Here is a 26,492-nt window from a genome sequence, read left to right as displayed (position 1 = left end):
CCATAACTTCTGGCTGTAAAAACCAATGGAGGTTGGGGTAGCAGAAGAAACTGACGGGTTCTCAGGTGTCTCCTTTTAAAGAGCCTGAATTGGACTTAGGACTTATGCAGACTCACAACCTTTGGGCTTCAGCACTGGGGCAGCAGCTGGAAGGGCACCAGTGGCACACGGGGAGAAACTAAAGTGTCTGGCATCAGGGTAAGTGCTATGGGACAGTGTCCTCTTGGACAAAACCCCAGAGGCCAGTCAGCATCTATTGTCCCTTTTTTGAGTAGACTCCACACAGAGCCATAGAGCAGAGATACCATATTTGAGACTATCAGCTTGGTTCAAATGGGTTGCCCTGCCCTGGCGATTACCTAGCACTCTGCCCCATCCAACTATGGGTATGCTATTTCTATAGTAGGCCACTGTACTAAGACACATAGTCAAAGCAGCTTTACCTAATACATAGACACAAACACAGAGAGGATGCCAAAATGAGGAGACAAAAAAATATGGGCCAAAATGAGGAGATAAAAAAAATATGGGCCAAGTGAAAGAACAGAACAAAACTCCAGAAAAAGAACTAGGCAAAATGGAGATAAGCAATCTATCAGATGCCAAGTTCAAAACACTGGTTATTAGGATGCTCAAGGAACTCATTGGGTACTTCAACAACATAAAAAAGACCCAGGCAGAAATGAAGTTTGCATTAAGTGAAATAAAAATTTACAGGGAATCAACAGTAGAGTGGATGAAGCCAAGAATCAAATCAATGATTTGGAACATAAGGAAGAAAAAAAAGCAATCAATCAGAATAGCAAGAAGGAAAAAGAACCCAAAAAAACAAGGATAGGCTAAGGAGCCTCTGGGACAACTTCAGATGTACCAACATTCAAATCATAGGGGTGCTGGAAGGAGAAGAGAAAGAGGAAGAAATTGGAAGGAAATCTATTTGAAAAAATAATAAAAGAAAACTTACCTAATTTTGTGAAGGAAATAGACATACAAGTCCAGGAAGCACAGAGCGTCCCAAACAAGATGGACCCAAAGAGGACCATACCAAGATACATCATAATTAAAATACCAAGGGTTAAAGATAAAGAGAGAATCTTAAAAGCAACAGGAGTAAAGCAGATAGTTACCTACAAAGGACTTCCCAATAAAACTGTCAGCTGATTTCTCAAAAGAAACTTTGCAGGCTAGAAGGGACTGGCAAGAAGTATTTGAAGTGACGAAAAACAAGGACCTACAACCTAGATTACTCTATCCAGAAAAGCTATCAGTTATGATTCAAGGGCAGATAAAGTGCTTCCCAGACAAGGTAAAGCTAAAGGAGTTCGTCATCACCAAGCCATTATGCTATGAAATGTTAAAGGGACTTACTTAAGAAAAAGAATGTAAAAACTAAGAATTTTAAAATGTCAATAAATTCACAGCTGTCTACAATTAAATCTAAACAAACTAAGCAAAAAAGCAAACAATCATAGATACAGAGATCATTTGAAGGGTTATCAGTTGGGAGGGGGAAAGGGAAGAATGGGGGAAAAGGTGCAGGGATTAAGAAGGACAAAATGGTAGGTACTGAGTAGCCGAGGGATGTTAAGAACAATATAGGAAATGGAGTAGCCAAAGAACTTACATGCATGACCCATGGACATGAACTAAAGGGAGGTATTGCCAGAGGGTATGCGTGGTGCTTGGTGGATTGGGGCAGCGGGGCAAAAATTGTGATAACTGTAATGGCATAATCAATAAAGTACCAAAAAAAGAAAAAAAAAGAATTAGAGAAGAAAAGTGGGAACTACTACTTTTTTAGTCACCCAAAGGGGAATGATTAAGAATATTTTGGCATGGACTCTGTTTATGAATCTACAGTGACGTGAACACAGTATAAATAAATAGTAAAACATAAACACCAAAAAAATAAAGAGTATTGGATTATTAGTTTGGTTTTCTAGGCTAGTAAAAATTGTGTTAGATTAATTTAAGTACAACTTTTTCTAAAGCTATGGAGTCTTAATGAGCAGATTTGCTGTTCCCTTAACACTTGGTACTATCATGTGAAAGGGTTTGTGCTGGTCTTGATCAAGAACTCAGCATTAAGGTGTATTTTCCTTAGAGAGCTGCCATGTAATCTTAAAATTTGTGTAAATTAATCTTCATACTTTGGTTAATACAAAGAAAAAAATCATTTCCATTAAAATGTTCCACGTTGATGCTACAATCAGAAAGCTGTGACACACATAGCATAACTTTTAGGAGTACTTGGAGCTTTATAGATCTTTTATTTTTCTTTATATTGGGTAAGATGCATGATTCTTGGAATTCAGTAGAGTTGTTGGTCTGTTACGGACTTTTTTTTAGAATCATTGAATGTAACTGCTGGACGTGACTTTAAGTGATTGTCTTGTGGTACCCCTTATTTTTTTTAAGGACATTGAGAACCTTAGGTTAATTAGAAGGCAATTATTGATGGTCCTGGGACTAGGTCCCATGGCTTGTGACTTCTTTTTCCTCAGATCATAACTTTTTCCTCATGATCACACTCATTTAACCATCTTTCACATTTAATCATTATGTTGCTTATGTAGAACTGCAGTCTCTTGTTATATAGACAAACTGACAATATATATTTATGAGGTTGTAGGGAATCAAGTTGCTCTTCCCTTTCTAAGGTATCATTTTCTGCAAGGCAAATGTGAAAAATCTGGTTGCCAATCTGTAATGCCTCCTTTCCTATGATAATAATGGTGAGGTCAGGATGGAGAACAAAGATTCTCAACAAAGCCAGATAAGGAGTTGGTATTTCTTTAGTAATCTTTTGTATGTGAATGGACAGATTATTGAAATATAAAATGGAAACCATTTACCTCAGTTCATAAGGACACTACTAAAGCCTTTTTGCCCTGGTGAACTAGCCTTCTGACCAATTCTGTACAGCTTGTGGGTGCAGCTAGTCACTGGAAAGGTCTTACAGCATGCCCATGATTTGAGAATGGAGCCAGGCGAGTAGGGATCTGAGGCTATAGGAGCTCATTGCTTCCCTTCCACGAAGCTTTAGCATTCCTTACATTTTCCAGATACTATAATATTTCTTTCTTAAAATCTATTGCATATTCCTGTTCTATCTTATTGTCTCAGAGAAATTAGTTTGTACTTCTCTGTAGATTTTTTTTTAAAGATAATGTCTTCTAAAAAGAAAAATTAAACCATCAGTACATAAATCTGTTGAACTAAAACAATGCTAGGAATATTTTTTATTTTCTCAGGTTTCAATTATTTTCCTTATTTTTAATACGCCTGCTTTAAAAATTAAAGAAACTGAATTGACCCGTGTAGGGAAAATGGAGTCAGTCAGGCTCCATCACCTGGATGTCAGGGCAGACAAAATTTAACGGTGTTCATATAACACCGTTATAGCACCGTTGCGTAGGGACCTGCATGTGTAGAATGGAGGTCTGTTATATAACTGAAGGTCAGTATTGGCATCTTGCAGCTTTGTGCACACTTAGTATATATATAAGGGAGCCAGGACTTGCCACGGTGCCACTTGCAGCTTGTGGGTGGATCACCCCATCTGGGGATAAAGGCATGTCAGACTTCCCAAAGGCTCTGCGAACTTTCTTCCGTCTTTCGGAGTCCCATGTGAACCTGCCTGGCCTTGAAAGCCTGCATGACAACTGCCCTCCCCCGCCCCCAGTTCCCTTTGTTTCTTCCTTCCACCACCAAAGAAATATTAGTTTCTATAATTGCATTTAGGTGTACATACTGAGTTGCTTTTAAAAAAACGTAAACATATTACCAAGCTTTTCCTTTTTTTGTTGAGAACTTCATATGCTAAAGTACTTTTGAGCATAATAATAAGTAATAAAATCCTGAGCACATTTTACATTTAATAAAATCTTAAGAATTTTAAATATAGTAAGCAGGAAAAATTTGAGTGACAAGTAACTTCATATGTCTTTTGTTTTTTACAGTATTCACAGTTTTTGTTTTTTGTAGTTATTGCCTGGCAGTTTAGGTAAAGTGTATGTGTTTTAAGAGGTTATTTAAAATGATTAAAGGTTAAAAGTTTATTTTTAATTAAAATGATTAAAGTATTAAGTTTATTATTGGGCTCTTCCAGTAGGATGTCTTTTTTAAAAAATCTCATTGTGACCCTGACCAGTGTGGCTCAGTGGGTTGGGTGGTGTCCTGCAAACTGAAAGGTTGCTGGTTCGATTCCCGTTCAGCGCACATGCTTGTGTTGTGGGCCAGGTCCCTGGTTTGCTGCAGTTTCTTTCCCTCTCTTTCTCCCTCCCTTCTCTCTCTAAAAAATAAATAAATAAAGTCTTTTTAAAAAGTCTCATTGTGAAATATAAAACACATACAAGTTTAAGAAATAGAACTTTGCTAGCACCTCAAAAGCTCCCTCAGGTCCCCTCCCAAAAGTAACCACCTCTATCCTAATTCTTAGAGTAATAAGTTTCTTGTAGTTTTTTTTTTTTTGTAGTTTTATTGTAGTTTCTTTGTAGTTTTATTACCCAGCTGTGCACCCCTAAACACTATAGTTTTGCCTGCTTTTTTATAAACAACTATATACATGAATTTGAACAGTATGTATTATTTTGTTCATGGCTTCTTTTGCTCATTATTATGCTTGTGAGTCCACATTACATACAGTTTTCAAAAAATTTTAATTTCATGGGGAAAAATGGAATGGGAAAAATAATAGAGGGACTTAGGAATAAAGTGCATATTTTACTAATGGCTTTGCCTCTAACCAATGAAGTTGGCTTTGAGCAAGCAACTTGAACTCTCATGAGCTCTCCTTCTTCTTCTCTAAAAATGTGATAGAATGGATTTAAATGATTGCTAGGACCCTTGCCACTCTTAACATTTGATGAAACTGGATAAATAATTGTTATACTGTGCTATCCTTAATTTCTTTTATTTTTGTTTTCATTAGGTTGTCTTGGAGATACCCAGTTTTGTTTTAGATTTCGACAGTCTTCTGGGAGAAGGGTGTCACTGCATTGTTTCCTGGATCAGTTTGACAAAGATTTACCAGTTTATCTAAAGGTTGGAAAAGTAGTAATAGAAGAATGTCAATGTGAGAGGAAATTTTAAAACTCAGTTATTCAGTTACTTCATAGCATTCAGAAATATTTTGGTTTTGTTAATATATATCACACTGATGGATTTCCTGAGTCTGATTCATAAAGATTCAGTGTGTGAGTGAAAGAGACTTTATAAAGTTAGTGTTCTTGAAACATAATGCCCATTGTGAATTAAATAAATTGATTTCTTTCATTTGTTAATAACTCTTTGTTCAGATGTGGTGGTAGAGTGATACTATACCATAAAATATATCCCAGAGTCGAAGATTCCCTGTGGTAATCCCTACCTACTTTATGATAGAGTTATGGTTCTCTTTTTGATTTTTTAATGAGCTTTATTTTATACTTGCTGTTTACTAAAAATACTTTTAATAATTTAGGTAATTCCAGGCTATAGGTTTCTGTTTTGTACTCTGCATGAGGAATATTGCCATCTGGATGTCCTATTAGACATACAGCATGAACTTGACATAGTTTGCCTAAAATCAGCATTTGCAGTTTACCTACCTGGTTCCACTAATTACAGGAACCCCTTTTAGTTAGCAAAGGTATTACCTTTGAAATATCTCTTATAGCTATCTACTCCTTTCCATGACCTTTTACTGTCATTATTAACGTATTCTTTCAACTGATGATAATATTAGCTACATTTATTAGACCTTTTTATGTTCTAGACACTGTATTAATAAGCACACATTATCTCATTAGTCTTCCCTGTAGTGTTCTGAGAGCAGTCCTTTTACAGTTGAGGGAGTTTACGGGTATTGCGGATATGAAATTTGCCCAAAGACATTCCAACGCAATGTATCTTACAGTGTTGCCAGCCAAAGTATAAATATATATTACCTAAAAGTAAATAAAATCTAAAATGACTACCTATTATTTAATGAATCAAGAGCTAATGATAGTACTATTTCCTTGCCCTCATTTTTTTGGGCCTTCTAAAATAAGGCCTTTACCTTTCAGTTTCCAACTTCATACCATTTCTTTACATGTTCCATATTTTAGCCAAAATGAACTACTTTTATCTTGCTTTTCCCTGGGATAGCTTATATTTTTTCTGTGTCTGTGTTTTTGCTGAAACTCCTGGACCTCTAAACCTGGAATGTCTTTGTCTTTGTTTAAATCATATACATCCTTCAATGCCCAATTTAAAATCAGCTGTCTCCATGAAATCTTTACTGATCCTCATAGAGATAATCTCTTCCCCCTTGACCTCTTTGTAACACTTTCTGCTTTCTTCATGGTACTTGACCTTCTATTCCATAATGGTGGTTTTTGTACTTTTACGTGTGATTTCCTTAAGGAACTGTGTCTTATGCATGTTTTTATCTTCTCTAACATAATACCTTGTTCATAGTATTTTGAACAAGTATTTGGTGGTCAATAAGTATTTATTTAAAGAATAACAAATAAGGAACTGGGCCATAATTTATTCCATTAGGATATTAAAACTTCTTAAGTTTTTTGGAATGTAAATTACCTTTCAAATTGTATGTTGATAAACACTACAGTGTTTCATTATTATTGGGTAAAAATGTAACTGGCTATGTATTAGTCAGATTGTCATTTAACTCCTTTTATTTTTCTCTCTTGAAATTTTACATTAGGATACCTCATTCTGTTAAGACTGGCCAAGTGTAGGCAGGACTTTAAAAAAACTATGTGTTGGGGGAAAACAGTTTGTTTCCTAACTCCCTTTACCTAGTACAGCTATGAATGATGAATGTAAGCAGAGTAAGTTTTAGAGGGGAAACATGACTTTAGTATGATTATTTCATCTTTGGGCAAGTTAGCAGATTTTTATCTGGCTGTTACCGTCAGTGATTATTTTTTGTGTTGGTGGAAAAGACTAAGTATACCTCATGATTCTGTTCAGGTTTATACAGGAGCCTAATGTTAATAATAAAGAATAGCTATATATATATTTTTTTTTCTTATTTGTCACTTTTTTATAGAAGGATCCTGCTTATTTTTATGGATATGTATATTTCCGACAAGTTCGAGACAAAACTCTAAAAAGAGGCTACTTTCAGAAGGTAATTTTCATATACACTATAATAGAAAAATTTTTATATTGTGGTTAGATAGAAACTGTTAGAATGAATAGTCTTGAAAGCCTTTGATATTTTATTTTTAAACATACTAGAATTTATATTTTATCTTTATTTTTTAGATTATAGACATCTATGCCTAGATTTTTACCTGCTATTGAATTTTATCTTTCTACTCTCTCTGTACTAGATTCCTGACAATAAGTTACACTTTTTTATGAAACTGTCAAAAGTCAGAAGAATCTGCTTAATTTTTACATTTTAGAATAAGATAAAGAATAAACAGATTATAACATAGTTACAACTAATAAAAACTTGCATTATCTTTTTTGAAGAGTCAGTGAATATACCTTAGCAATATCTTAGACATAGTTTTTACTCTAAATGTACAATCTTTTACTTTCTTAAAAAATATTATTTCGTTTCAATGCATTCCCAGCTTTTGGAACACATTTTTTTACCTTTCATACCCAGAATATGCCCTGACCAGTAATTGGTGCTGGATGGAAAGGTAAAAAATAGTTTTCAAGAAAACAGATTTTGAAAAGCAAGATTAGGTTATATATCCGAAGTGATAAAATCATGAAGTCACAATTTCCAAGTATGTGGCTGTCACCATTGAAGTCTAAAATACTGGGGGAGGTAGGAGAAGGCAAAGTGGGGATAAGTGGTGATGGGAGGAAACTTGACTTGCAGCGGTAAATACACAATACAATATACAGATGATGCATTTATAGAATTGTACCCTTGAAACCTATATAATTAAAAAATTTTTAAATCCTCACCCAAGGATATGTTTATTGATTAGAGAAAGAGAAACATCCATATGAGAGAGAAACATCCACTGGTTGCTTTCTGTATGCGTCCTGACTGGGGATCAAAACTGCAACCTAGGTATGTGCCCTGACCGGGAATTGACCCAGTAACTGTACTGGTGTATGCTCCAACCAACTGAGCCACCCAGCCAGGGTGAAACCTATGTAATTTTTAAAAGTGTTCCATAGGGGAGAAAACTAAGATGGTGGCCTAGGTAAATAACGCTCACACCGTCGCACAACCACATTAAAATTACAAGTAAACCAGGGAAAAACCATTATTCAGAAATGCCAGAGATTGAGCTAAGTGAAGTCTTGCAACTATGGAATTAAGAAAGAAACCACATTGATATTGGTAGGAGGGGCAGAGACACAGAATAAGTGGTCCCACATCCGTGTGTGGCAGATAAAAATTGGGAGGTATATCTTGGGAGCTAAGGGTTCTAGTCCTACAACAGAGCCCCCAGCCAAGGATTCAAGTGCCAGGAAGGTAAGTTCCCATAATTTCTAGGTGTGAAAACAAGTAGGGATTGAAGCTATGGAAGACAAAAACTTCTGGAGTCCCAGGCAGCTTCTCTTAAAGGGCCCATGCACAGGCTTATTCAGGCTCACTCCCTCTGAGCTCCAGCAACAGGGCAGCAGCTTTGAAGGCACCAGAGGTATACTGAGAGGAACTGAAGTGTCTGGGACCAAGGCAAGAGCTAACAGATAGCTTTCTGCTAGATAGAACTGGTAGAGGCCATTCTTCTTTTCTGAGCCCTACTCCCCCACAGAGCTCACAGGCAGGCACCATATCTGACTCTATCAATATATTTGCCCTACCCTGGTGATTGCCTGAGGCTCTGCCCCACTCAACTGTCGGGCTCACCCAAGCTGTTTCCATTGGCTTTCTCATGTGAATGGCTTTTTTTGGCTTATGCTTCAGATTTTACTAAATCCTCTCAAAAAAGCAGTAGCTGTCCTCAGTAAGCTCCATGAACTAGCAGCAGCTGGCTTTCGTTCACAGTTTGGCCTAGCTTGGGTACTTCCAGGCCCAGCACAAGTAGCAGCCATCTGCAGATAACTCTGGCTTATGTCAGGTGGCCTCAGACAGGACACAGGCAATGGTTGACCTTGGCCTGCACTCTTGGGGAGCCTGGAGTCTACGCACCCAGCTAGCCAGCTACAGATCATGTCAGAGCACCACCACCCAACCACCTCCACAAGCAACATACTCAAGAGGTGGACTCAGTGGGCACCAGAGCCCTGATAAAGTAACTTCTGCTGTGTAGAGTGGGCCCCTGCTCAGCTGATCCTCAGCAGTGGTGGGAGATTGGTAGTTGTGGTCACAGCCAGTACTTGTAGCTGTTCGGCCTGAGTAAATCCCTCCCGTTGACCTGCCAACAGCAATCAAGTCTCAACTATAAGAGGAGGGTGTACACAGCCTACAAGCTGTGTAGGTGATAGGGGAGGCTGTGTACTAAATCCTACAGAACCCCTGCTACATTAGGCCACTCTACCAAGACAGGGAGTTGTAGCAGCTCTACCTAATGCATAGAAACAAACTGCCAAAATGAGAAGAGAAAGAAAGGGTCAAATGAAAACAGAACAAAACTCCAGAAAAAGAACTAAACAAAATGGAAACAAGCAATCTATTTACTAGATGCAGAGTTGAAATGGTGGTTATAAGGATGCTCAATGAACTTAGGGGAAGAGCAGATGAACTCAGAGAACTTTAACAGCATAAAAGACATGAAAACCATAAAAAAGAACCAGTCAGAAATGAAGGCTACACTAACTGAAATGAAGATTAATTTACAGGGAATCAACAGAGTGGATGAAGCCGAGATTCACATCAGCGATTTAGAATGTAAGAAAGCAAAAAGCACCCAATCAGAACAGTAAGAAGAAAAAAGAATTTTTAAAAAATGAGGATATTGTAAGGAGCCTTTGGGACAACTTCAAGTGTACCAACATTTGCATCATGGGAGCCCTGGAAGAGAGAGAGAGCAAGAAATTGAAAACCTATTTGAAAAACTGATGACAGAAGAACCTCCCTAATTTGGCGAAGGAAATAGACATGCAAGTCCAGGAAGCACAGATGGTCCCACACAAGGTGAACCCAAAGAGGCCCACACCAAGACACACCATAATTAAAATGCCAAAGGTTAAAGACAAAGAGAATATTAAAAACATTAAGAGAGAAGTAGTTAGTTACCTACAAGGAATTTATATAAGATTGTCAGCTGATTTCTCGAAAGAAACTTTGCAGACTAGATGGGATTGGCAGAAAAATTCAAAGAAATGGAAAGCAAGGACTTAATACCAAGATTACCCAGGAAAACTATTGTTGAGATTCAAAAGGCAGATAAAGAGCTTTCCAGACTAGGAAAAACTGAAGGAGTTCATCATCACCAAACCATTATTATATGAAATGATAAAGGGATTTATTAAAGAAAATGAAGATCAATACATGTACAATAAAATGGCAGTAAGATACATATCAATCAACAATTGAATCTGAAATTCAAAACAAACAAGCAGAACAGAAACAGAATTATAGATGCAGAGAACACTTTGATGGTTGCCAGATGGGAGAGGGACTGGGGAGATCAGGGCAAAAAAGGTGAAGGAATTAAATACAAGTTGATAGTTACAAAATAGTCATGGGATGTAAAGTTCCAAACAACCCATGTGCATGACCCATGGACATGGACATGATGTGGGGACTGCCTGAGGGAGTGGGGTGGGTGCTGGGTGGAAGGGGGCAAAGGGGGAAAAATGGGTCTGCTGTAATACCATAATCAATAAAATAAATTGAATAAAAACCTCTATCATTTTATGAACCAACACCACCCTAATAAGTTCAATAAAAAATAAAAAAAATAATAGTTACAAGTCTTAGTTTGAAAAAGCATTACAATTTGGCCTTTTCTGATAACAATTCATATAGCTAATTCCTGTTTTGCTAATGACAATAGGAGATAGGATTTGGAAATTATCCATGACATTCTGTTTATAGGAAATTTTTTTTTCTGGAAAGAAGGAAAATCTGTGAATATGCTTTTATGTTCTTAAAGTACAGTAATAAGTTTAAACATTTTGCATTCTGCAACTATAGTTTTATGTTTCCTTTAACCCATCTACTGTAAAAGCCTTTGTATTTCAAAATCCATACTTTTTGCTGAATTTAGCTTGTTAGTAATTGACTATGTAAGAAATGACAAATTTAAATTATAATCATTAGGAAACAAAAAAAAACATTGTTTCTTTTTTTCCCTCCAGTCCTTGGTTTTGATCAGCAAACTACCTTATATCCATTTTTTCCACACTGTACTCAAACAGATAGCACCAGAGTATTTTGAAAAGAGCAAACCTTATTTGGAAGCAGGTAAGTTAAACATTGTGTTATTTAAGTACCTTTATGATGGAGTTTAAAACATTTTACTGGGAATGATCTGTTAAAAACTGATCTTCTAAAAAATAAGAATTTTATGGTGGGAGAGAGATGTAATACTATTCTTCTGGTATCTTTACCTAGATACATGAAAGACTGTTGTCATTTATTATCTCCTTTTGCACCATAGACTAACAATAAATACTGAGTTGATGCTGTACTATTAAACAGACATTCTTATGTTACTCTACACAGAAAAAAGGCCTCTGCCAGGTGGTGTGCTTTTGCAGCTAATTTTAGTAGTAATAGATGAACAGAAAAACTCCTTTTAGACCTATTATTTCATTGCTTTAAAAAATTTATTGATCAATTTATATCCAGAATAGGTGTATTTCTGGTGAAATGTAAGGTATTTTCACTACTTATACTCTTATTTTACCTTTATTCTTCCGTCCTTCCTGGTATATTTTTTCTGCTCTATGGACAGTAGAGTTTTAATTTTTAATATGCTATTTTTCATAGTTTTAATATTTCCATTTATACTAAAGAAGTTTTATTTTTTTCAGCTTGCAATGATGTTGATCGATGGCCTGCTCCAGTGCCAGGGAAAACATTATACCTGCCTATTATGGGGGTGGTAATGAAGGTAATAGCTTATATTTCATTTGTCTCCTTTTTAAAAGATCCCTAGGACAGTCACATTGAGTTCTGTTTTCTAACTTTCTAATAACATTCAGCTCTTTTACTAGCTTTTACTAGGTTTTTTTGATACCACAATGCATTATGCTGCAGAGAACCATTAGACAATTCCAGGGGCCACTGGCCCATCATCCTGTAGAATTTTCATGAGGGGGTCATTCTTATATAATACATGTAAATGTAAATGTCACCTAGAATTCTACTCCATGGCCCCCCAGAAATGAATGGTATTGCAGAATACTTGTAGAATTGAGGATGAATTATTAAAAATTAAAAGAAATTAGGAAAGACATTGGTTTTTAGTCTTAAATGGTCTTAACATGTAATATCAGAATAAACATGTCTATCCTAGGGTACTGCACTTTATTAAATTTTATTTCTTCTATTTAAAAAAATGAATTAGCGTCTTGCTCTCAGGCTTTGTATGAATGTGCTCTAAGTTCTTTTGCAGTTCATTTTCATGTTGGACTTATTTTTGGCAATGCTCTCTCTTTAGATGTGCTTATTTCTGTAGGAGCTGTGTTTTGTTTTGTTTTTACCCTGGGAAAGCCTCAAAAGTATACTTGTAGCTCCAGGTTCAGAATTCTCATGGTTTCCTGTGATACTTATTCCATAGTTTGGCAAGCTTAAAAGGGTATGTTTGGGTATGGATATTAAGCAAATATTGGAACAATAAATAGGAAGTGGTATGAAGTTGATGTCCTTTTTCTGTTTTTCAACACATTTGCTTTTTATTGGATTGGTGATTTATGTATGGGAGTGTAGAGACCTTGGTTCACTTACTTCTGCTGTGACTGAAAATAAGTATGACTTTATTTTTTAATCTGACATAAATACTTTGTTTTTATGGCTTTTTAGGCATTGCTTAGTATACCTTTTTATCAGAAGGATAGAGCACTTCTGATCCCTCATTGTGGTAGGACTGACAAATTATAGAAAGGACATTCATTCTTTTGTTGCCAAAGTTAATTTCTTCTTTCTCTTTAAGGTACGGATTCCCACATGTCATGACAAACCTGGGACAACTCAAATAGTGCAGTTAACTCAGCAGGTAGTGTGGTACTCTGATAGAATAATCGAGCACGTAGAGTCTCTTTAACAGAAATTTTAAACTGGCAAATGCAGTTTCTTGGGTTTATGGTACATTTTTTAATATTACTGAAATATCCTAATTAAAGGTTTTAAATGAATTGATAATAAGCTTCCTAATGTTTCTCAGGTATTTTTCTTGTTCTTCCTCTGACACTGTCGAGAACTCAGAATTTATACTGTAATTGTGAGGACAAGGGAAAAGTAAATACTATTTTTCAATAAGATTTAATTCTAACAGAGCCTCTTAAAGAGTGGTCAGCAGTCTTCTGTTTTTAGGAAGCTTTGTCAAAAGGATTCTGTAGTTATGATTACCTTTCAGTTTTCCCCAAGCTACATCAGTTTATGACGGTGGTTGAATTTTTCATTTGAAACAGGACACCCATTGTTCTTTGAATTGGATAAAATGGAGGACAGAAGGAAAGCTAATTTTGCCTGTTACATATATCCACTAGTATTATGTTAGTATTTCATACTGTTGTGAATTAATCTGGCTATTGAGTTAATGCTTTAACCATGGAATCTGTGTTTCCTTGACCTTCTGCTCTGTTAGGGGAGATTGGTTAAGACACACTCTCTTTGTGGCTTCTCTTTGATAATGACAATCTTGTAAGATAGAGCAATATGCTTATTGATCATGAAATAAGTAGCCATATTTTAAAAATCAATTTCTGTAAATCTTAGTGACATCTCTATTTTTTCTTTTTTATATCTTAGGCAGACACACACATATCTGTTGTTTTACCTACTGTTCATGAGGTAGATCTTTTCAGGTAAAGAGTAAGAAATTTTAATTGCTTTTACTCTTTTGCTTTGTGATGTTGTTAATTTCTTTAGAAAATGAATGTTCTTATATGAAATGTGGGAAACATTGGAAGAAAGTAATCATTATGTGTCACATGCTATATAAATCAATGGTTCATCCCCAAGTGTGTGTTTTGAGCTTTGACTGTTAGGAAAATTTGGATATGGATTGGGGTATTACATTGTAGAAACAAATTGTTTTGGTTCAATGTGAGAATGGTATTGTAATAAAAAAAAATGCACTTTTTTTTTAGAGATGCATTTTAAAGTGTTTTGAGGTGAAATGTCACAAGGTTTGTGTTTTATTTTAAAGTACTTCAGTAAGAAAAAAATGAAGTAAAAATAGCAAAATATTGTTAACACTAGATGATATGTATAAAGGGGTTCTTACACTACTATCTTTATTTTTCTGTATGTTTGAAACTTTTCAAAATGCAATAATAAAAATAACAGAGATGATCTAGCACTTAAAAAAGAAAGAAGGAAAAAGTACCAATGTTTATGATTTACACAGAGCAGCTAAATATGAAAATGTTTATGCTTTACACAGAGCAGCTAAATAAGAATCTTTGGGTTGGTGCCCAAGTTTGAGCTCCCGGGCGGTTCTCATGTATAGTCCAACTGAAGAAACCACTGTTAGAAACGAGCAATTACAAACTAATACATGTAATCAGGAGTCACATGAAAAACTTTGAATGGGTTTTTTATTTTTAATTGATTGTAGAGAAGAGGGGGAGAGAGAGAAACATCAATTCGTTGTTCCACTTATCTATGCATTCATTCGTTGATTCTTGTATGTGCCCTCACTGGGGATTGAACCCACAACCTAGGCATATCAGAACAATACTCTAACCAATAAGCTACCTGGCCAGGGCTGAATGGGTTTTGGTTTGATTTTGTGTATGCATGGATTTGTGAGTGTGAGTGTGTGTGGCCTTCAAATTACATGGAATACTGCTTCAAAGATTGATTAATTTTATATGCTAAAGTTGTTTTATACATTGACCTTAGCACATCCCAGTAATCCCACTTCTAGGTATTTACCCAATAAAAATGAAAACATGTATCTGCACAAACACCTATATGCAAATATTTATAGCAGCTTTATATACCAGCCTAATACTAATAAATGGATAAACAAAATGAGCTATGTGCATGTGCCTGGAATACTACTCAGCAGTTTAAAAAAAAAAAGAATTAAGTATTGATGTAGTCAGCAACATGGATGACTCTCAGAAGCATTATGTTTAGTAAAAAGAGTTTTATTTATTTATTTATTTATTTATTTATTTGTATTGTTCAAGTACAGTCGTCTCCATTTTCCCGCCACCACTTCTCCCTACCCCACCGACCCCTGTGTCCCACCTCCCACCCTCAATCCTATTCCCTTTTGGCTCTATCCATAGGTTCTTTATACATGTTCCTTGATGACCCTTTTCCTTCTTTCCCCTGTTACTCCCTTTCCTCCTCCCCTCTGGTTACTGTCAGTTTGTTGAAAAGAGCTAGATTTTAAAGAGCTGCTTACTGAATGTTTCTATTTATACAATGCTCTGGAAAAGGCAAAAATATAGGGACGGAAATCAGAGTAGTGGTCACCTGGGAGTGGGGCAGGGAAATGGACTACAGAAAGAATGAGGAAACTCTGGGGGGGTCATGGAACGCTTCTCTCTTTGGTAAGGGTGAATTTTACTGTATGTACATTATGAATCTTAAACACAAATTAATTTTCTTTAAAAAATAAGTGTAGCATTCTTAAAATGAAAAGGGGAAGTATTCCCCAAATAAATGAAAATCACAGGAAATACATACTAAGAGTAAGAATTTTACTGTATGTAAATTATAAATCTTAAAAACAAATTAATTTTCTTAAAAAAATAAGTGTAGCATTCTTAAAATGAAAAGGGGAAGTATTCCCCAAATAAATGAAAATCACAGGAAATACATACTAAAAATTTTTTTTATAGTTTTGATACTTCATCATTGAGGAATAAATTGAATAACTGGCAAAGTTAATATAGAATGTGTTTGCCAGACATGTTTTATTTTGGACTACTAAGCATAAGTTTTAATGCTTTTTTATCAATCATTGTTGCTTTTGCGGTAATTATGTCCACCACTAACACTTTTGAAGATTATGTGTCTTTTCTCCTGAATATGAATTACATGTTGTTATTTCTTTAAAAGGAACAAGTTAGTATGTTGTTTTTTAATTTTGTTATTCAAGAGGTGAGAAAAACAAACTTCGAAGAATAATAACCTCACACAGAAGTAGTACTGGGCCAAGCATTTAATATCTGGATGATTGGATTAATGCTTTATCCATGACAACACTATTTTGTGTATGAAGAGTTTACATTTTACCTTATTAGTGTGAGAGTTTGAGTGGTTATCATTTAGACTGAAGGTGGTATTTGTATACAAGACTAAGCTCATGAGCAAAGGACAGACCTGGAAAGCTGTTTGAAGGTGAGTGTCAGAGGTACAGTTGAGTATAGGGGCCAGTTTCCCTCCTTTCACCAGATTAAGGCTTGTTAAGCTACTACTCATTCAGGGACCATGCCTTTGGTTTTTATTTCTCTGTTGAACACAGGAATAGTCTTCTCATTTAGTTTTTAAGTTGGGCTTTTAATTCAAGGGCAGTTTTCTGTCAAAAGAGACTGATATTCTCTTGCCTAGAGTCCAGGACATTTCACCTCATGATATTTACTGACTTATTGTTGGTTCTTTGCACAGCGAGAGGCATGTAAGTTATGTGTGATTGTGTTCCCCTTCCTCTCCCCCTAACTGGGGATCAAAAATATTTTTTTAAAGTTATGTTGTTGCTAATTAGTACTGTGTAGTTAGGCCTGTGATGATTGCATCTGTACTGAATATTTACAGACTTCTTGTCATTAAACTGTAAACAATATGCTATATATAACAACTATTTACATGGAATTTATATTAGGTATTATAAGTAATCTGGAGATAATTTAAAGTATATGAGAGCATGTGCACAGGGTACATGCAAATACTATGTTATTTTATATAATGGACTTGATCATCTGTGGATTTTGGTATCTGCAGGGGTCATGGAACCAATACCCCTTCAGTACCAAGGAACAACTGTATATATGTACTTACAATATAAAAAAATATATTTAAAATTATATATAATATATATAAAATTTTGAAACAATCACAGATTTACAGAAAACTGTTTTCCCTGAACCATTTGTAAGTTGGAAACCTGATGCCTCATCGCCCCTGAATATTTAAGTGTCTATTTCCTATAAATTAGGACACAATGCAACTATCAACATGGGAAAATTAACATTGATAGATTAATATCATCTAATAATAAGACCACATTCAAATATCACCAGTTGTCGCAGTAATACCTAGTTGATAATCATCTGTTGTATTTAGTTGTCATGTCTCTCTAGTCTCTCTCTTTTAGTCTGGCATAGCTCTTCAGTCTTCCTTTCATGCTTGCGACCCTGGCATTCCTGTGGATTACAGGACAGTTATTTTGCAGGAAATCCCTAAACTTAGGTTTGTCTGGAATTTACTCAGGATTAGTTTCAGGGTCTGAATCTTTCGTAAGGAGGTAGCACAGAAGTTTGGCTTTCCTTGTTACTGAAGTGTTATTGAAGTGGTGTTCTCTGCCCTCGCTGGTGTGGCTCAGTTGGTTGAAGCATCGTCCTGTAAACTGAAAGACTGCTAGTTTGATCCCCAGTCAGAGCATATACTTATGTTGTGGGTTTGTCCTGGTTGCTTCATGTATACGAGGCAACCTGTTGATATTTCTCTCCTGCATCAGTGTTTCTTTCCCCTCCCTCTTCCCCTACTGCCATCCCTCCCCACTTCCTCTCTCTCTAAAAGCATAAAAAAAAGGTCCTTGGGTGAGGATAAAAAAAATTAAAGCAGTGTTCTTTAAGCTTCTTCATTGATACGTTTTTCTTTTTCTTTGTAATTAAGTATTTTGTGGGGAGATACTTTGAAAGTATGTATATTAGTTATTTATTGCTGTGTAATAAAATACCCCAATACTTAGAGGCTTGAAAGAACAAACAATATTTCATACAGTTTCTGAGGGTCAGGAATCTGGGAACTGCTTAGCTGGATGGTTCTAGCTCTGAATATGTTATGTGATTGTAGTCAAGATGTCAGCTGAGGTTTAGTCAGTAGGACAATTGGGGCTGGAGATCTGCTTCTGCAGAAGGCTTACTTACTTGGCTGTTGGAGGTCACAGTTCCTTGTGGCTCTTGGCAGGAAGCCTCATTCTTAGCCACCTGAACCTCTGCATAGGGCTTCTTGAATGTTCTCACAACATCAGCAGGTGATCTGAAGGAAAGCTGAAGCCACAGTGACTTTTATGACTTAGCTTTCAAAACTGTACATTGTCACTTTACCTTATTCTATTCACTATCTGTGAGCCACTAATTCACCCCACACCTAAAAAGGGAAAATTAGGCTCCATGTTTTAAAAGGAGTGTCAATAAATTTGTAGAAGTATTTTAAAACATCACATTATTTATTTGTATCTGTGTGGACTGTTTCCTGTTTTATTCAGCAAGTTATTAAAATCCATGACCGTCATCTGTTTTGATCTTCAGATCATCCCCAATTTGACCAGTTAGAACCATTTCAACCTGGCCTCTTTTTTGACATATTCTTTTCATTCGTTGAACACTTTCTTTCTGGTGTAAGATATTTCAGGCTTATTTTTTTTAATTAAAAATTGATATATAATTCACATACCACAATATTACTCTTTTGAAGTATACAATCCAGTGGCTTTTAATAGTCACAAAGTTGTGCGACCATCACTCCTGTCTAGTTTCAGGACATTTTCATCCCTTCAAAAAGTAACCCTGTACCCGTATTAGCAGTTACTCCCCATTCTCTGTTTCCCAGCCGCTAGTAATCACTGATCTACTTTCTGTCTCTATGAATTTGCCTATTCTGGACATTTCATGTAAATAGACTCATACAATATGTAGCTTTTGGTGTCTACCTTCTTTCACTTGGCATATTGTTTTCATGATTTATTCATGCAGTAGCATGAATTATTCATTTTTTTTATGGTTGAGTAATTTTCCTTTGTATGGATATATACCACATTTAGTTTATTCATTAATTCATCGAAAGACATTTGGATGGTTTCTACTTTTGGGCTATAATGTATGATGCTATTATGAACATTTGTGTCTAAGTCTTTGTGTGAACATGTATTTTAAGTTCTTTTGAGTTCCAAGATTATCTTATTTTCTCTTGCCCATTCCTGGAATCAGCTATTTCTCCAAAAAGCTTTGGTCTCCCCTCACCCTTCTCAGCCACTGGAGACTAGGAATTAGAAGCCAAGAGCTGGTTACTAGTTATGCTCATTGCTATTGGATATCTTTGATTTTTAGGCCATCTTAGTGAACAGAGCTAAGGAATATTATATGCATGTGTGTGTATATATATATCTGTAAATGCATGCATACATGCATATTCATATATATGTGCATCTTTACACTCGTATTTATGTCTATTTCCATATATACATTGAAAACTGTAAACTCACTCTAGTGCCCCCAATTCCAATCCAACATGACAGGGTTCATTCTAGTTTTCTTCCTTTCCATATGTATATTTCTTTTTTTCTGAATAACTACCTCCTGCCATTCTTAACTTAATTATTTGATCAATCCCCTGTTAGTAACTAATCTCTCTCTGCTGCAGCCCTCTTCTGTGCAAATGCCTCTCTTACCTCTTTTGGGCTTTGTCTGACACTCCAGACCCAGCTGACACCCTTCTTATCCTGCTCAGGCTCTATTCCATGCCAGATTGACTCTCGCATGGTTACGCTCCTACCCCAGTCAGGGTTCCGTATCCCACACTAGGTTTAGTCAGTAGGTCATTTCATCCTCACCCTTCTTGTACTCCGACTTCCGGTGCCAGGCCAATGCTCATATGGATGCCCTCCTTACACTACTTGTGCTCCTACACCTCGCTACAGGCCACCTCTTAATGTGGACACCCCCATTTCCCTGCTCTGACACCCCGCTATGAATAACCTCTTCAACCTCCTGTGGCTCCGATACTCCACACCACCCTGCTCCTTCATGTTCCTCACCCTGCCTGGACTCTGTCACCCAAACCAGATCACCTTCACACATGTACACCTTCCTTAACACATTGGGTTCCATCTGCCACCCCCTCCACCTGGATATCTACCTTATATCAAATAAGCCCTGACTTACCCTCTCTAGCCCGACATGGCTCTCTTTCCCTCCTGGCAGAGATTCCTACCATGAACCATGTTCTGCTTTAGGATTGAATTGTTTAGGAAGGAAAGAGGAAAAAGATCTCATTTGCCTTGTCCATGAACTATTTGTTGGGGTTTTTTGTTTTTTTCCCCTTCCCTCACGTTTGTTTCCTTGCCATTGAACAGTTAAAATGAACTTTTCCTAATTTCTGTCTCACAAATTTTTTGCATATTTTTGCACTTAAATGCTGTTCTTTTCCTTTTCTTTTTTTAAAAAATATATGTTTTCAACTAGGTTGACCAATTATGGTTTTTATAAGTAGATAAGTATTTTTTCCCCTAAACTACTATGAAAAATTATTACCCTATAAGGAATAAGTTACTAAATAAGTAAAAGTTACCAAATGTCTGAGGCTAATTAATATACCAGAGTTTTGTCCTGCTAGGCATCCACCTAATTCCACGGTTGCTATAAAAATATGCAGCATGTCTGTATGAGGAGTATTTGTCTGGGAAATCATTGTGGTGTTTAGTGTAAGAACTCCGACTTGTGATATGTTTTCATCATTTTTTAATATGGAAAGCATTTGCTTTTAAACTAAGTATTGCCATATTTCAAATGAATTTGTATATCAGGTCAAGGTACAAATAGCTGGAAGAAGTTATATATCAATGTGAAGTTTTTAGAATGGTTATGTGAGAACTTAACAGGTTGGTTAAATAACAGTATTTCTGCTGTGTAAAACATGTTTCAGATGCTTCTGCCCAGTTTTCCTTCATAGTCAGATGCTTTGGGAGCTAGTGCTGTTGGGGGAGCCCCTTGTGGTCATGGCACCGTCACCTTCAGAGTCCTCAGAGACCGTATTGGCACTTGTTAAGTGAGTATATCTATTTGGTTCGTAATGGTGATAGTCACAGCACTTTCCCATTTGTTACATGTTTGTACACATTGCATTCATCCACACAACAGCGTTGTAAGAAGGTAGTGCTCCTTATAACACCAGTTTATGGATAAGAAAATTAATGCAGGCGTCGTGAAGGCTGGAACCATGTTCTTGTTTTCCTGCGCAACAAGTACATTCATTCACCTACACCTATGATTTTCAACAGGTGTGCTGCAAGAATTTTTAAAACATGCAATACCTGGCTATTTAGTCAAGAGCACTGATCTCTTTTCCCTTAGATGGTTAAATTAAAAAATGACAACAGCCAACACAATAGTCATCAGGTGTGAACAAATAAAAATTATACCTGCACTCTCCTCAGGAGCATGCCTGTGCCTTTCCTTTCCCTCTCCTCTTCCCCCCAGGCACATGTGACTTTTGCCTTTCCTTCTTAAATTCCAAGGGCCCTCCTTTTACTTCTGTAACTTGTTTCCTGAGTGTACACAGCCCAGCGGGCTCAACTTCTGTTACCTCTGTAACTTTCTAAATAAACTTTCTCTTATAATTTGAAAAAAATAATGATTTTTTTTTTGTCAAAAAATATTGGGTTGGCCAAAAAGTCCATATGGTTTTTTCCATAAGAGACACATTTTTCATTTTCACCAAACTTTATTGATTTGGATATTGAGTATGTCAGCTATCTCCCATGTGGGTATAACATTGATTATTCTCAATTAATGTCTCAATTTGATTACTATGAACTTCAACTGATCTTCCTGACTGGAGCATTGTCCAAAGAGAGATATCCAGCACAAAACTTCACAAAACAGTTTTAACATGTCCGATCAGTTATAGCACCTTCTCCATACACTGCACAAATCTTTTTGTGTTTCAGTTGCTTTTTTACCTTTCTTTGAAATAGCAAAATATAATATGCTAAAAATGTTGCATATTTTCTTCCATCTCTAATATTAAAATGGCTACACAAAAATTCACTAATTTTGATTTTTTTTAAATGCATGCTGATATGACAGCTGTCATGTTACAATCTAACAAAATTGTTTTGAATGAAGTTAAAGACAACTAAGCGCTACTAGAGCCATCTTACGGAAAAAAAGCAAATGAACTTTTTGGCCAACTCAATATATTTTTTGGTGTGCTGCAGGATTTTAGTAATTAGTTTATGTGGGCCATGAGATGAAAATGGTTGAAAATTGCTGACTTACATGAAGTTTGTATCTGATAAATAGTAGCTGTATGAATGGTCAATGTCAAGTAAAAGGCATGCAACTAGTGAATGGCAGAACCAGAATTTTATCCTATCTTCTGCCCCAAGTCCAGTTCTTTTAGTATGCCATTTCACACTATGTATTTCTATTTGCTTTCTAGTTTTTGGAAATGAGTTTACCATTTATTGAAGTAGATAAATTAGCCTATTGGGGGCATATTGTGTATATTGATGTTTTATAGTTATTGAGCAGGGCCTTTAATTTTTGTGTCCTTGGTTTTACATGTTCTTCTTGCTCCACAGCTGTATTTCTCCATTGAAGTACTTCAGTGATTTCCGACCTTATTTCACTATTCATGATAGTGAATTCAAAGAATATACTACCCGTACTCAAGCCCCGTAAGTAAACAAAGTAACTTCTATTAAGCAATTATTACTTTTATAAACGAATTATATAGAATCATTTTTGATAATAATTTAAAAGTTTAAATTTTGAACTTATTGGCAGATTAGTTTTATAGAAGAAGGTTTGAGGAGCTGCTGGGCCACATTTCAAGAGTATCTTATTTTCTTTGAATGATTTATAAGTGGGAGCTATATTGTCATTAATAGCCATCCAACTGTACTTTCAGTTCTATCGTCTTTTCATACTGCAGGACTTCTCATGGCATCAGTTATTTCTTCTTGCTCTGTAACTTCCTTTTCCTTCCTTCCTCTTCATTGAATTCACATATAAACATGAAAATTCTCCCTAGTCTGTAAAAGGGGGAAAATTATCTTACCCTTTCCCTTTTAGTGCCTGTTATATTACTCATCTTCTTTTCACAGGGGTAAGTTTCTAGGATAACAAAAGAAGAATAACCATTTCTTGGTTCCCTTTCTTGTAACATTTAAACTGTTGGCTTTGAAAATATTTTAATCGTTGATACCACTCTCATCTGGCTGCCTGGTGGTGCATCTCGCTCTCCTGTGCAGTCTTTTCTTTCTCTCGTGCCCCGTTAGGTGTTGGTGTTCTCCAGTGTTGTGTTCTGGGTTCTGATTTCAGACTGATAATTTTTTCTGTACAATCTTATCTGTACCCACAGCTTCTGTTAAAGCCTATACACTGATGACTGAAGTTAAGTTTATCTTCCCAGCCAAGATCTATATATGTCCAGACCTATATGTCTGGGTTTATTTTTTAACCACATTGCTACCTGGACATCTTAATGTCACCTAAAACAAAACACATTCAAACTGAATTCTTTTTGTTCCTCTTTTTCTTCTCTAATCCTAGGCCTCTGACTCTTTTCATGAATGGTACTACGTTTTGCTCAGCTGTCAAAACCCAAATTGTCATAAATTTCTTCTTATGATGATGCACATCAAGTTTTACCAAATTCTGTCAATTCAGTATCCTAAAATAGCTCTTATTACATTTGTTATTTTCTTTCCAAAACCCTCTTCCCAGTCCTACTGTTTCTTTATCATATTTGCTGTTGCTTTTTCTAATGTACTTATTAGAAAGGTTACTCTGGGGATTATCTTTCCCCAGAATAATAAGTACATTTTCATTCATGTGACATTCCTCTAATCAGTTCTCTAGAAGCTTTCATTTGCCTACCAGATAACATTCAAACGTACAGCATATTAACTTGGTACTTAATGATTTGGTCACCATCTGCCCAACTATTTTTATTTCTGACTATTCATCCTTCCACATCGTGCTCTAGGAATGCTGAACTATATGTAGTTCTACAAACAGATCATGATCTCATTTCATTGCTTTGCACTTACTCTTCATTCTCTTGCATCACCTTTACCACCTTTATCCACTTGGCAAAGACTCCTACTCATCTTTCATATCTTTGTGCAAATGTCATCTGTTTGATGAGGTCATCCTTTAATCCCTGGTAGACGTATCTCCTTTGTAATTATTGTACATTTTATACCACTTGTACTGTCTTATAATTTCTAGCATCATAATTTAGTATGTATATCCTTTTAGAAAGACTGTGTCTTTTCATTTTTATATGCCTCGTGCTAAATGTTGTGTCTGACATGTAGTTTATATGTGGTACGTTGAATGAAGGGAAAGGTAATCTGTTTATTGTTCACTCAGAAGAAATTATAAACTATTCTTCACTGATGGAACATTGATCTTTTTCTCACTTTGTTTTTGTTTTGTTTTTATGTAGGCCTTCAGTCATATTAGGAGTAACCAACCCCTTTTTTGCAAAAACACTTCAGCACTGGCCACACATTATTCGAATAGGAGACCTTAAACCAGCAGGTAAAGTATAAACTTGGTGTTCTGTTGCTTGTGTGTGTAATGTTGCTGAGCAGGTTTATTTCTTCTCCTTTGTTTTCATTTTTTGGTTACTTTTTATGTTGATGGCAGTCTTTTTGAGACAGCCTGAATAATGGCCTTTTGGAAAAGAGCACAACTTCTCACTAAAATATACATGTGTAGCCCATCGTTCGTCCTACCAAAAATAGTACTTATAATGTTATAAACATGGAATGAATTATAGCAAAATGACACCTCAAAACTTTGAGCTCCTTCTTATACGTGGATAGCTCAATTAAAAAAGGATTTCCAACACTGCTTGAATAAAACCTTATAGAAGCTCAAAATATTCAACTTGGTATAAAATTCTTGGTTGGGTCTCAAAACAAGTGTTACACATTTCTGTGGTATTGGTATTGATTAAAGAGCTAGTGAAAAGGTTGTGTTTTCCTTGAGAAAATAAGGTATGTGCCTCACTCATAGTAACTATTACCTTTTTTTTTTTAGTAAGAGAACAAATCTAGTTTTATGTATTTACTTTTTAGTAAGTTTAAATTCTCCAGGAGTACAGCATTAACATGAATTCTGTGTCCAATGACCTTAATAAAAGATTGCTTCCAAATTTGGCACGAACTATGCCACTATTTCTATGCACATGAGTTACCTTTTCCCAGATGACTCAGTTTGCCACCAGGAGTCACTATGTTGTTCTTTGCTTTTGTACATGTAAGCACACCTGCCTAGATACAGTTCAGTTACATTTTGAGCATAAACACTCCAGTTTTAAGATCAGCTCTGTGCTCATTCTCGTTCTGGAGAGCCCACCAAAGCTAACAGCGATGGCCTTGGATCGTGGCCTTACAGATATATTTGTCATTTTAGAAGTTTTGGTCCCAGCAGTCCTCCACAGACTCCAAGATGGCAGAAAGAGCCATGGTAGCTGTTTAAATAGTATTTTTAAGTGAATCAATGAATTCTGAGGTTGGAAGTTTTGTTAACTTCGATGACAATTTAGTGCTACCTCTGACATTCCTTACTCAACGTTTCTGAATTTTCCATTGAAATAGTTGGGACTTGAGATTTTGAAAATATTTAAAAATAACTTTATAATGTGACACTTAGAAATCATTTCTTCCCCTCGCTGGTGTGACTTATTGAGTTGAGTGCCAGCCTACAAACTGAAAGGTCACTGGTTCGATTCCCTGTCAGGGCACATGTCTGGGTTGCAGACCAGGTATCCAGTTGCGGGGCACATGAGAGGCAACTGATCATTTTTTCTCTCCCACTCTTTCTCCTTCCCTTCCCCTTTCTCTGAAAATAAATAAGTAAAACTTAAAAAACTTTCGGTATATACAAGTATATTTAAAACACTATTTGATAATACTATTTTATAAGCGATCCATTCTAGTATATACATAAATCTAAATGGATATTACTAGAGTCAGAGAATAACATTTTTAAATCATATTATTTACAAATATTAGACTCAATTTTAAACTGAAATTCTTAGGTGCCTTATGAAATTGAGGAAAGAGCATAAGGTTTCACTCTGGCAGTCAGGTCTGTGTGATCCTACACAGAACCACCCACTTAGGCCTCGAACACTATGTCTTCTAGATTAAACAGTGCCTGACTCATGGCACTCTGTAAATGTCATGGTCTCCTGCCATCTCACCAGTGTCCTGTCTGATTATTAATGATAATTGAGAGCACAGCAGTCACTAGAGTCTTAGCTAAGAGAAGATATGAAAAGTTTTTTTTAATCTTAATTTAATCTTGACATTTACTTTTATGGTTTTATGCTATTAATATAGACTCTTTGGTTAATTATAATATAGTTAGTTAAGTAACTAATAGTTTACTATTTATTGCCTTTTTCCAATGAAGAAAGGCTCATTGTTGGGGATGTAAGTAGAGGAACTTTTGCATAAAATCGTTACGGTAACATGAATTGA

The 26,492-nt window shown here is 35.9% G+C and overlaps 1 protein-coding gene across 2 annotated transcripts in view; it reads left to right on the top strand.

The window, feature by feature from the left end:
* The window catches only part of DENND6A (DENN domain containing 6A), a 57,177-nt gene that overhangs the window by 16,516 nt on the left and 14,169 nt on the right, over positions 1–26,492 (top strand). The window contains exons 4-12 of one of the 2 annotated variants that reach the window (XM_054595684.1): positions 4,934–5,046; positions 7,043–7,123; positions 11,218–11,323; positions 11,896–11,975; positions 13,017–13,079; positions 13,835–13,890; positions 20,912–21,034; positions 22,572–22,667; positions 24,446–24,540. In XM_054595684.1, coding sequence (XP_054451659.1) covers positions 4,934–5,046; positions 7,043–7,123; positions 11,218–11,323; positions 11,896–11,975; positions 13,017–13,079; positions 13,835–13,890; positions 20,912–21,034; positions 22,572–22,667; positions 24,446–24,540 — 813 coding nt within the window. The remainder of the gene's footprint in view (positions 1–4,933; positions 5,047–7,042; positions 7,124–11,217; positions 11,324–11,895; positions 11,976–13,016; positions 13,080–13,834; positions 13,891–20,911; positions 21,035–22,571; positions 22,668–24,445; positions 24,541–26,492) is intronic. The other variant, XM_054595685.1, reaches the window with a different exon arrangement.

The sequence above is a fragment of the Pteronotus mesoamericanus genome, unplaced genomic scaffold, assembly GCF_021234165.1.
Source record: "Pteronotus mesoamericanus isolate MK-2021 breed Mesoamerican mustached bat unplaced genomic scaffold, CSHL_Meso_final scaffold_54, whole genome shotgun sequence".
Classification (NCBI taxonomy): domain Eukaryota; kingdom Metazoa; phylum Chordata; class Mammalia; order Chiroptera; family Mormoopidae; genus Pteronotus; species Pteronotus mesoamericanus.
This window is presented reverse-complemented; position numbering and strand designations above follow the sequence as displayed.